The 12,928-nt window shown below is 34.9% G+C and overlaps 3 protein-coding genes across 8 annotated transcripts in view; 2 read left to right on the forward strand and 1 right to left on the reverse strand.

The window, feature by feature from the left end:
* The first annotated feature begins 2,340 nt into the window (after positions 1 to 2,340).
* LOC113494720 (odorant receptor 4-like) lies at positions 2,341 to 7,702 on the forward strand. The gene is made up of 8 exons (XM_026873155.1): positions 2,341 to 2,614; positions 3,689 to 3,841; positions 5,355 to 5,481; positions 5,966 to 6,062; positions 6,409 to 6,510; positions 7,103 to 7,191; positions 7,265 to 7,331; positions 7,416 to 7,702. The coding sequence occupies exons 1-8, from the start codon at positions 2,506 to 2,508 to the stop codon at positions 7,470 to 7,472; spliced, it is 801 nt and encodes a 266-aa protein (XP_026728956.1). The 5' UTR covers positions 2,341 to 2,505; the 3' UTR covers positions 7,473 to 7,702.
* A 78-nt stretch (positions 7,703 to 7,780) lies between these two features.
* On the forward strand, positions 7,781 to 10,647 carry LOC113494719 (protein BCCIP homolog). Its single transcript, XM_026873154.1, has 7 exons — positions 7,781 to 7,975; positions 8,250 to 8,376; positions 8,461 to 8,585; positions 8,958 to 9,094; positions 9,314 to 9,450; positions 10,047 to 10,192; positions 10,471 to 10,647. Exons 1-7 carry the CDS (start codon positions 7,856 to 7,858, stop codon positions 10,540 to 10,542), a joined length of 864 nt encoding a protein of 287 aa, XP_026728955.1. The 5' UTR covers positions 7,781 to 7,855; the 3' UTR covers positions 10,543 to 10,647.
* Positions 10,648 to 11,133: 486 nt separating this feature from the next.
* Positions 11,134 to 12,928, reverse strand: part of LOC113494716 (protein polybromo-1-like) — a 33,323-nt gene continuing 31,528 nt past the window's right edge. For all 6 annotated transcript variants that reach the window (XM_026873150.1, XM_026873149.1, XM_026873147.1 and 3 more), the window contains exon 32: positions 11,134 to 12,232. In XM_026873150.1, the coding sequence (XP_026728951.1) occupies positions 11,938 to 12,232 (295 nt within the window). In that variant the 3' untranslated portion in view covers positions 11,134 to 11,937. The remainder of the gene's footprint in view (positions 12,233 to 12,928) is intronic.

Genomic DNA, 12,928 nt, shown 5'->3' on the forward strand with positions numbered 1-12,928 from the left:
TTGCTATTTCCACCGAATGAGAAAGGTTTGTATTACAACTTTTTATTTTTATCTTCTCAGTACTTCGTACTGGACTATTTTGTTGATCCTTGAAATAGCTGTCATTTGGTCCCATAAAACATTCTTCAAGTTTGTCTTTGTACTTTTTATGTAAAGAGGGTTTTTCTTATTATTTTTATGCCATCAAACCAAGTTTTTTGCCGATCACTTTCAGGCTCATGTGGAACATTTTCTATTGGTTCGAATTTATGAACTTGTTCGTGGTGACATGGTTGGAGCTGATCAAAATGGTGCAGACAGCCAGGGGAGGGAAGTTCCAGGACGCCGTCGAGATATTCCGGATGATGCCTTGTGTTGGATATTTATTGCTCGGTCAGTTTTATTAATTCCTACTCATTGATTAAGTTTTTTCTTTGAAAATTTAATATCAGTACCTAACCTGATTTTAAAGGGAGGAAGGAAGGGGTAAGTATTTGCTGAAAATAGTAAGAATTAAAACAGACTGAGATTTATTTAATAAAGAATACAGTTGCGAAAAATTACTTTACTAATTCCGTAGAGTGGATTACCTAATTGTCAATTGTGCTAAAGCGACGGCATTTTAAGTGTCGTAAACCAGTGCCTCTGTACTATAACTGCAAAAAACTAAGTTGCAGCAGCAGTTGTAAACTTCTTGCGTTAAAAACGCCTTAAGTTTCAACCCTCAACTGCCTAAATAAAAATACTATCGGTTATCGAAGTACTCAAATTCAGCAAATACTTCCAGCGATGGCGAAGTCCTACAAGATAGTGTACCACCGATCTGTTTATGAGAACTTGGTAGACGAGCTGCGCAGCATGTGGCCGCGCGGAGAGGTGTCTGATGAGGAGCATCTCATTGTGAACACGGCCCTGACACAGCTCAACTATGTCGTGCAAGGTAGGCAGGGATTGTGTGAAGGTAATATAAACACTGAAAGACAAATTAATGCTAATGTGAGGCGGCTCTATAAATATTCTCACGACGTTTTATCAATATCGCTCGACTAGTTTCGGATCCAACTTTAGTGAGATCGCGAGTGGAAACAATTCCGGTTAGATACAAAACTAGTCAGGCGATGTTGAATGTCCTTAGAAAACCGTTATCAAGTTATTTTAAAAGACAACCTTGCTTTTTGAACATGCGATTTACTGCTTTAAAACTCAATGAGATTTTTTTCTAAGATAAATTTTGTTGGAGATTGCCAACTTCGGACATCAAATCTTTCCAGATTCAGATGTATACAACCTTTTTCACAACATTTTTTTATCAGTACCCTTTCGATAACCACGTCTCCTTAAAAATTCTAAAGGCCAAAACAAAACAAATTACCATACAAACATTGATGTAGGTATCTCACTCAAAACTAAACTAATGAAAGCTATTTACTTAAGTCGACAACCTCTTCAGTCATTGCATGTCAAGAGTTAATAACTTGGTTTTCTCATCAAGCAATCCTCGTGTCTGGGAATTCGTTAATCTATTATTTTCTATTACGTACACCTTGGTACATTCCTATATCTAATTGAGTAATAAATATCACGTTATTGGCCTTTTACATGTAAATGATAGAGTAATGGTACCACTTTATTATAGAAGACGACTTTGGTATTCGTTTCGTTTGATTTAATAATATTTTTTGGTAAGTTAGATAGATTTCAAGGACTTGAAGGATTCCGACCAAAAATCAGACTTCGGGTGGTTTTTGTGCAGACAATTGTTTGCTATAACAAGCTTTTATTTAGTTTTACCTGTCTTGCAATTTGAATTTGATCCACTTCTCGGTTTTACAAACGGAATACCATCGGGTTAGTACTCGTGTGACAAAAAAGCAGTAGGTAAGATCCAACCACCTTAAGACCGAATGATGAAAATCTACGTTACGAATAAAATATAAGCAGAATTAGGTCACTCATACTATCCTTAGCCAACTTAGAAAGCTATCATTTCGCATCATACTCAATATCTGTCTTTCTTGGAAAGTAAAAAGAAAAGCAATTTCCGTCCGAAAGGGATCATTTCCGACCTACATTATGAAAAGTATCTAGATCTAGATAACTTAGAAAAGTTCTAAATAAGATCTGAAGAATTCTTGGAACCTAATAGCCGCTTTGTGTATAAATAATCCCTATATATTTTATTCCCGTAGTAAATCCTTCTTATAATAATTTAAAGGTTTTTATCGATAACATATAGTAGGTTCATAGTTAAGTTCACAATTTTCGTTATTGAATTTGGTGAGAATTAAAAGGAATCATTTCCAGTAATTTTAATCAGCGGAAGGTAGCTTAGTATCTTCGTAAAAAAGCATTATAATATTTTTCTCGAAAATATCGCATGGTTTTCTTAAACAGAATTTCAATTACTTTTTAACATTGTTTCTTATAAATAATAACAATATTATTTTACATTCAGGTTACTACTGGTGCAACAACGCACTCCTGGTCATTTTCCTGTCGCCTCCGTTCGTGGAGATTATCAAGATAATGTCAGGGGAGGAGGTGCCTCTCATCCTGCCCTTCTTCTACTGGTTCCCCTTCGACGAGTTCAAAAGAGGCTATTACGAAGTCATACTCATTGCTCAGACTTGGCATGGTGAGGGAACATGGTTTACAGAGCTATGGTGTTACAGCATCTAGGTATATTTCTCAGCCGCAGAAGGAAGACTTTATCAGAAATAGGGTATATGTCTTATTAAATCGCTGTTCTATCTAAAATAAATAAAAAAATGAAACTATAAAACTAATTAAAAAATTAAAAATGACACCCACACTTAAAGAAAACATATGTATCCTAAATCATAAGTTGGAAAAACGCGGAAAGGTAGGCATATTATTAAAGCTCTTAAGTATGTACTCAAAAATCTTAACTTTTTGTTAATTAAGGAGTTTTGTAGTATCTACCAATCATAAATAACTGCATGAATCCCAAAAGGTTTTTACTCATAAATTTGTTCAACTCAATATAGACCCATTATTCATACTTTCTCAAAAGCAAACTATAAATTTATGAAGAACAGATAGAGTTGTGGAAACTTAAATTACACTTCTCAACTGTTAGAGCCATGTAACTAACGAGATTAATCAAATTGATGTAAGGCAAAGACATTTGCCATTCAGCCTTTCACAGAAACTTGAAGATATATTATGAAGATAAGTCTGGCAGGTGCAAAGTTTGCATGCAACTCAATATTAGATCATGCATTACCATTTACATTGGCAGAAAGTAGTTATTGAAAATCTTTTAAATCGCGTTCCATTTTCTCAAACTTGCTATAATATTATGATTGTTTCTTATTTGATTGAAATTCTTGAGGCTATCTCAGCCTTGATAGACCAACATTAAGATAATGATATCAATCAATTTAGATTATCGACGTCCAATGCTGGTCATAGGCCTCCCATCCTAGGATGAAATGGCTGGCATACAATAATTCAATCATAAAACCTTAATCAGCATTACCTTTAATTTAATCAGCATAAAATCCAAAGACTAAATACAAAAACCCAAGAAAATTACCTAAGAAAAAAAGTAAATAAAGAGGATTTAAGAAGAAAAGGGAGAAAGATAAGAGAGATTTGAGAAGGCGTTCTGTAACTATCCGTCACCCACTAATGGTATAATATAGATAAACGATATACAAAGCTTAAATACCTACACTATTTCCAGGACTAATTACCATCTGGTTCATGTTATGCGGGGACCTGCTGTTCTGCATCTTCCTCAGCCACATCACTACACAGTTCGATCTCCTTGCTGTGAGGATACGAAGACTTGTGTATGTCCCGTTGGATAAACAGCTGATCGATACATATCCTTTGGGTAAGCATCATACTCTATGACCCTTATTCGTCCTTTTGTAATTAAAACCATATAGTTAAATCTATCAATATTATTTTAATTTAAAACCAGGTACTTACACTACTTTTTTTCAATAACAACTAAAAGCAGAGTGACTTTGCAATGAACAAGTTCGTAATGAGAAAGATAGAACGTCTTATTTGAAAATCCAAGATGGTTGTCGTTTGAAGTGTTGTTCCACCCCTTTAGCTTGATTAAAAGGCAAATTTTCTGTGCAGTGCAGACGTAGGTAGGTGCAAATTCTCTTTATATTACGGTAACAGCCATAGACACTGAGGTGCTGACTCTTAATGAATTCGTAAGATGTTCAGCTGTTTGGTTAATGAGGTCTATTTATTTGGACTCATGGTTTGTTCGGAAAATTATTAAAAGGCAAATAGTAAACGGCAGACTTTTCTTCCACTTAAAAATTATGTATGTATCCAACTCACCTACATATTATTGTAAGGATAAAAGGTTTATTTAATAACATTGTAAAGCATCGTGATGTAGGTAAATATATTATGTAGTGGTGCATAATTAGCTTGAAGTTATAAAGGTTTTTATTGCACAAATAAACTACTCGTAATAACATAATAACCTACTCTTACAAGATGCAGGCCTGAGTAACCAGATGTTTAAAGGCGTAACCGCACGCAATCGCTTGCCTCTCGTTTACAGCGACAAACCCGATCACGTGACCCCATTTTTTTAAATTTCCCGCGACTCGAAAAGTCGCTTCTTCATGCAGTCGTCGCTCGATACCTGGCGTGGCTTCATTGAGTCGCTCGTCGCTCGTTGCCAGCGACAAATATGATCACGTGACCCCATTTTAAATTTCCCGCGACCCGCAAAGTCGCTGCTTCATGGAGTCGCTCGTCGCTCGTTTGCAGCAACAATCTGGTCGAGCATTTTAAATTTCCCGAAAAACAAAACATTATTATCTATAATCTAATTGTTATGCTATTATGTAGAAACAAGTGTGATTAAAAGTTACAAATGTACATTTTAAACTCGATAAAACTATACAATAAGGAAACAAAATTATGGTTTAAACGTACATTGTGTCCATACTTTACTAATATTTATGAAATGTTTTAAAGCATTTACCTTGTCCGATTCCATTATTTAAGGGAATTAATGTAGACACCGTTTACAGCACCACTTTTATGTAATTTTAATCGACTTGTCTCGACCGCTTATTTTTTTCTTCTTTTCTCTATTCTATAGTGTATTAGTTACCTACGATCTTTTTTTCGCTTTATCACTACATATCACATGAGCAGATTTGTCGCTGCAAACGAGCGACTGCAAAGGCCGTAGCTCAACATTTTCAGCTTAGTCGCTACCTTTCCTGCGACCATCTGTGATATTTTGTCGCTTTTTCGAGACGCGGGAAATTTACAAACGGGGTCACGTGATCAGATCGCGAGCGACGAGCGACCATGAGGCTACGCCTTATTAGGTATTATACTAATATAGATTCTTTTTTAAGCAGAATACAGCACTGCATATGTCCGAAAGAACAAGGAAAGCATTGACACTTTCAGTGAGCAGGAGTGGGAGCAGAAACACCAGTCGGAGCTCGCCAATATCATCGTCAGACATCGAGCTTTAGTCAGGTACAGTGTTTACGAAACAACCCACCATTGCACACAATGTTTTTACTCGGGCTGTTACATGTGAAGACGGGTAGTAATCGCCGAAATCACCATCACTTCAAAGAGTTTAGATCTTGCACTTAATATAGCGATCTTGCTGGCATAATAATTTATTTACGGCATAGGATGTGGATTCTATCTGTATATCAAAGGCGTCAGCTATTTCTATTGTAATTTTTTATTACTTTCATTTATGCCTTCAAAAGATTACAACAATTTACATTTTGTGTGATTTTGTTTGTAATAGGTACCTAAGTAGTGCGTACCCGGATTCCAGATATTGGAATCTGAAATCGCCAACGATGCTCAAACCTTCAGTATAAGGGAAGAGGCCTGTGCCCTGCAGTGAGACGTATAGGCTGGTATTAAGTAGTGCCTAGAGATTTAATAGAGAATTAAATACTTATGTACTCATAAGTAAACTAACTTACATTTTTATCTCCAGGCTTTCTGGAGACGTTGAGGACATGTTCAGCTTCGCGTTACTGGTGAACTTCTTCAACAGTTCAATCATCATTTGTTTCTGTGGCTTCTGCTGTGTTGTGAGTTTCTATGGATTTTATATTTTCTCGAGGAGAGGTTCTACCGCCACGTCTTAAAATAATACTATTGCGGCGTGTGGATGAGAGATACTACGTAGAGGATCTACGTGTGTATTTCGTTGTGACGCTTCTACAACCATATTAATATTTCTTTATCACGTGGTGGTAGATTCATTGCATTTAGTATTTATTTTTGTAATAGACCTTAGAGTAGAGTTTTTCATGTTGTGGAAAAAGACGTCGTTACGCGCAGTATAATGCGTTATTTTACTCCAGGAATATCATACGAGGTCGATTTGGGACCTTGTAGTATCGAAGCTATTCTATAAATCAATGTACATTTCAGATAGTTGAAAAATGGAACGAGATGGTTTACAAGTCATTTCTTACAACTGCTCTTTCTCAAACTTGGCTGTTATGCTGGTATGGTCAAAGGCTATTGGAGTCAGTAAGTAGAATGTTACTAAATTACAGGAATACGAAAAACAATATCGCAGTAAGTTAGCTTCTAAATCACTAGCGCTACACCAGTTTCTTTTTTTCAATTTCCAAGGAGAATTTCCACAAGCTCTCCTAAAATAATTTGCCTAATGTATTCCGTTTAGATACCTACCTACCATCCGATAAGGAAGCGACCGAAAAAATTCTAGCTCTTATTTTACTTAGTCACCATTTTAAATTGATACCTTTGCCTGCGGATTTTTTAAGGGAATGGGTCTTTCCTACCCTTTTTCCGTGTTCAAAGTTAAATGATCCTTGAAAATTTACACGGTCAGCGTGAAAAAACTTAGGAAATATTAACTTTGACTGTGACTTGCTGTTCGGAAAGGATTTATCATTAAGCGATGTTTAAAACAATTTAAGTATATGTTTACTTAGCTATTAAAATATAAAGTTGGTGTTGATTGAGTATAAATAAGTATATAAGACATACAACGTGATACAACCTCGATTTGATTAATTATCCACTACATAAGTGTGTTCCCATTAAATTATAGACAAAGGTTTGCATTTCCCTAATTGATTTGCTCTTGACACAGAGTGAAGGAGTATCCGACGCAATTTACGACAGCGGTTGGTACAAATCAACTCAGAAAATCAAGAGCTCCTTGCTTATTATGCTACATAGGTAACAAAAATTAAGTTAAGTTTTAAGAAACCGTAATCGTACGTTATCCTTAATAACTAAATATTTTTTTCAGGGCTCAGAAGAATGTTCATGTTACTACATACGGATTTTCCATTATTTCTTTGGCAAGCTATACTACGGTAGGTTAAAACCAATGGTTACTGAAGGAACCTTAATGAAGAAATTATGGCTAAGTGGCTACTAATTCAACTATTTCATTTCAGATAATCAAGACATCTTGGTCGTACTTCACGTTATTACTCAATATTTATAAAAAATGAAGTCAGCATTAGAATTACTTATTAAGTTTGAAAATGTATTCATTTTATTTATTCTGCAACTATAATTAAATGTAAAAGTAAAATATGTATTATGGCGAAATTTATATAAAGGAATGGTTGAGTTTTTCTTATTCGCATAGACTAACGATCGAGTAAATAAAGGTAATTACCACTAGTAGAATTAAAATCATGGACCTGGCCTTTAAGCTACGCTACAATATTTAAAAATTTAAGATTAATTTAGGTTTGTCAATGGTTACATTTATTACCTGTGCCTCCGGTGTCTTTGACATAAAACGTCAGTACTCCTTCAGTCACTTCGGCAGTGTTGTCTGTGGTTATTGTTTTGTATTTCAAGTCGTGTGATAGTGTCGGCTGATAAAATGTCGAACAAGAAAAATAAAGAAATAGAAATCCACGACAGTGAAAGTGAAGAAGAACAGGAATCTGGCAGTGAAAGAGATTCGGACTTTGATTCCGATGGAAACTACGTCGGGGATAAGGTGAGTTCAAAACATAACCTACAAAACACATGGCATGCCGAAAAATATCTTTGTTTATATTTCACTATGAAAATATTTCCATTAAATTTTCTGCAGTAGCGCATTGTTCTTAGTGAGAAGTTTTGATATTAGAATATATGAGTAATACGTACCTGTTTTTAAAGTTGTATAATAATTTCATAGGTTTTCATAACACGCTGAAATAATTTATTGCGGGGCAAATTAGTCAGAGGTGCTACGTCATACAATATAGTTTATTTTTTATTTGTTTTAGGAGTTACAAGCTGACTTCGAAGGTCGTAATCCTGAGGATTGTGACTTCCATGGCATTAAACAACTGCTGCGGCAACTGTTCCTCAAAGCCAACGTCGAATTAGGAGGACTGGCACAAATCATTATTTGTGAGTAAATTCTCCTTTGCATAACCTAGTAATACTTTTATTATACTTAACTGTACAGATTTTAAATATATACTTTTTTCACAGCTCAAAACTATGTAGGCAGTGTTGTGAAGCAGTGCCTGGATGATGGACAGGATGATGATGATGAAGACGATGGCAGTGATGGAGTATTTGGTATTACAACTGTTATAAACATTACTAAGAGAAAAGTAAGTAACATTTAAAAATACAATTTTTAAAGAATTCTATTTTAATCGTAGTTTTTTGAATTACTTAATTTTAAGTAACAATAGGTCACATCATTTGACACATAATAGATAGTCTTGCAGTACGCCAGCACAATAAAATTATTATCATATTAGTTATTAGATGCATCCTGTTTAAAACGAATTGTTATCTGATAGCAACAACCTAAATTGAGACTAGTGTGAAGGCTATATAGCTACTCTAAAAAGATAATAAAGAATAAATAAAAAAACAATTCAACTAAACTAATTTAATTTGATGAAAATGAAAATATACCAAGCATAAGGTTATAATTTTACCGTGACTATAAATACAACATTGATAACTGTTTCCAGGAAGAGCCATGTATACAACAGATTCGCACTCTACTGACCACATTAGCTGATGATAATGCCGATGACAGAACTAAGGCACTAGTCAAGAAGATATTGTCAAACGATGCGGAGCATGTCGGACTTGTTATCAATGAAAGGTAACATACATGACATGAAAACATTACAATGTCACAGCCTTTTTTTAAGCCATTTTCAAGTATCTATCAATAATGTACTATTCAGTTATTGTAACAAATGAAAACTATCCAAAAAATATTATAAAGCAGACTGGATTTAAAAATGAAGTTAAGTTGTCTGTATAAAAATAATTTGCATAACTCCCAAAATTAATCATATTAAAAATTCAAAATTTTCAGGATCCTAAACATTCCGGCAGCTATCAGCGTGCCTCTATTCACATCCCTGCAGGGCGAGCTGGACAAAGTTGTCAAGAAGAACATGCCCTACACATTCCAGTACCTCATATGGATCTGCAAAACTTACAACACAGGAGGTATGCCAATGTTTTCCAAACGAACCTCTTTAGTTCCATAACAAGCGTGTTTGTGTGAAGAAACGGCGATAAACTGATTATATTGTTCAGTATTCTTTATTCACACCTTTGTAACTGTATTGAAATGAATGAATTGTATTATGGCTTGAGTATTCTGCTTGAGACTGCTTATGTTATTTCATAGAATATTATTGAGTCTTTCCTGAAAGTATCAATTCATACTTTAAAACATTAATTAACCTAAAATTGATGATAGTAACAAAAGCAGTAGGATTGTTTTACTTTAGTATGTGCGACACCAAATGTTTTACATATGATATGATTTTATTACCAAATACGTTTTCATGACGCACTTGACGTTTTAACCACAATACTGTAGTTAGAGGAAGACAGTTATAACTACTCTTTAAGTAAATTTCACACCTGACAACAATGAGAAATGGAGAGTTCTTTTAAGCGTATATAACTTCAAGGTGCACAATGGTCCTTTCTTTTCATAACTAAAATTATATTAAATGTAAGACGTGGCAGTGGACCCTGTGACTTTGATGTGACCCTATTTAAAGCAAAAAATAACACATTTATTTCATTTGCAGAGGAGTCATCGGAAGTATTATTCGCAAACCAGGAGGAAAAACCGATAGCTGACGAGGCGCTGGCGAGCTTCGATGTAGACGTAACTGAGCAAGCTGACCTCTCGCAGTGGGACTACGATGGTGGCGCGCTCACGCCTTGCAGAAAGGTAATACAAATTAGCCATTCATAATGTAGTGCTTGATGATAAAGTATGATTCTATTTATATTAAATGTCATCAGGATTTGTGTGGCAAGATATTTTTCTTGTAGAAAAGTACATGAGCATAAATTCTAGCCACAAAAATATGTTAAAGTCAATTAACTCCAAGTCCACTGTTATATTCATTTGTAGTTTATGTAGACATCAATAAGATGTAATAAAAAATGAGTACATCACTTTATCATGTATTAAAAATACTCTAAAATTATTGTACTTTGTTCCAGGTCCTAATATTTGACGGCAGTAAATTCAGTCACCTAGTGAGACTTATCAAAGAGGAAGTGGAGTCCGCCTGAACTTGCTTATCACACGCTGTGACTATATATTTATGCCATACAATGCGCTGTATACATATTTATATTTTTATTATTACATACATATTAAACATAAGCTTTACCTAAGTTACGAATTTTATTTTGTATCTGTAGGATCCCCAAGAATTCCAAAATACGTAAATAGTTCAGTCCAAAACTGACATGATACTAGGTTATTAAAGGAACATGACGTTTCTGTGACTAAAAGATTGAAGTAAGCATGTCTGCTGGATTCAAGAGTCATGCAGACTGCACGCTGACCGTCAGCCCCGATGCCAAAATGTTTGCAGTGTTTGTTTGGGATCTAAACCAGGATCTCAAAAACGGTACCACATACATCCATGAGCGCCGACCTTTTATGTCTCAGTATTGAAGAGACACTCACTCACTTTATTTCACTATCATTATTAACTTGTATGTTAGGTACATAATTTTGTCCAAGTAAAGTTTTATCAACGTGAACAGCATAGATAGGTATGTTTCACACTTCCAACAGCTAAACAAATAGAAATGTTACAGAAGAAATAAACAAATTTTTGGAAAAATTAGACATTAGCGGAAAAAAAAACATGATATTAATTAATACTTTTATTAGGACACGAAAGGTCACAGATCTCTTATCCTCTAACAGCAAGGTATCCTCACTTAATTTTAAAAGTATACTTAAACTAAAGTCACCATTACAAATAGGTAACATGCACAAGTATTTGAGAAATATCCCATGATTGTTACTGATACTAAGAGCAACACATGGGACTGATTTGTCAATCTAATATTCTATTATTTATAGTATTAAATCCTTGACTGATTTATATCATATATGAATGGTTGAACATCTAATATGTAATGTACTGTCAAAATGAAGTGTTATACAACTGCAGAAAAATGTCTTATGAACTAGAAAACAAAACGTGACTTACACCCATAGTTATGATATCATTATCATTATCGATCAAGATGATTCAATAGAAAACGTCGAAGTGTAACTGCTAATGTACTGAATTACACAGATTCTTTAACATTTAAACAACATGATTTTGCATGATGTTTCGTTATAAAAATATATTGGATGTAAAAGACATAGAACCACAAAATTGATTTGTGTCATTTTTGCTTAAACCTCACATAGAGAGGTAACATTTGTGTTTCAAAAGAAGTGGACTTTATATTGTGTGTGCTACTTGGTTTTAGTAGTAAGTTGCAGTAGGCGAGAAATCCTTTTATTTCTTTCCTTATGAAATGAATAAAAATAAAACAGGAGCTATTTGAAAAAACAACACTGGTTCAAAAATCTACAGCACATAAGGTTCAATGTCCCTTACACCATGAAATACAATTACTATTGCAATAACATAAGAACCACCCTTCGCCCGACAATCAAATGTTATTACTATACACGCATTTAGATATATACAGGGCGTCTTTCATCATGAAATCTCTTAGAGCGCAAAGTCCTTTGAGGATCTTTGAATTCTGATCCATCTTCTGTATGTCGGTTTCCGAGAGTGACTTGTCCTGGGCCAGGTAGCCGGTAATGGCTTCCTCGGTCATCCAGTGGGCAGGCACCTTATGCATGTTGAACTGTGCCGGGTCCGGGTTCATCGGCATCGGGGTCAGGGACTTCTCCCACGGCGTTATGTATTTCTGCTCGGAGTGCAAGCCTTCGATGTACCTGTAAATTAATTTGAGTAAATCATTAAACTATTCCTTAGGGATTTTTGTAAGGTTTCTTTCTTAATAGAGAGATATGCTTGTCAAAATAGGTAAGAAAAAAGCTTTTGTTTTTTAATCAGACAAATACTCAGTTGCACATGTCATTCGCAGATGGCATGAGGCGAGGTGTGCGCAAGCGCATCTGTAATAGGCCTGGACCATAGACCACACACATATTTTTAATTTCTTCGTAAAAGAAACATATGTGAGGCGAGATTGTAGTAGTTGAAGTATTTATTTAAAAACACAGACTTATTTATTACACATTGAAATATTACAGAAAAATGCAGAATATTGTATAAAACTGCCTTTTTAAACTACTCTGGGTTTGTCCGTCATGTTGAAGAATAAGGGTTGTAATTGTTATTAAAAATTAAAAATAAAATAACAAAAATAAAAATGTATATTATCTATAAAAGTTTTACTTTTGACTTCGAGTAAAAGGCAAATTTCGCTTTATATATCGCCAGTTTTAAATGGGCTATTTTTGTTTTGTGCCGCCTTTCATGTTTCTCAATCCTGTCGGCTTCCAACTCCACGCTGAGTCTTTTCATCATTTCCGTTCGTTCTGGGGTTCCGTACGATACTTCTAGTAACGGCTGTATGTTGGACAGACTTATTGCCCGGTTGTTGGCTCGAAGCGATCGCTCTCGCG

The sequence above is a fragment of the Trichoplusia ni genome, chromosome 6 (assembly GCF_003590095.1).
Source record: "Trichoplusia ni isolate ovarian cell line Hi5 chromosome 6, tn1, whole genome shotgun sequence".
Lineage (NCBI taxonomy): Eukaryota > Metazoa > Arthropoda > Insecta > Lepidoptera > Noctuidae > Trichoplusia > Trichoplusia ni.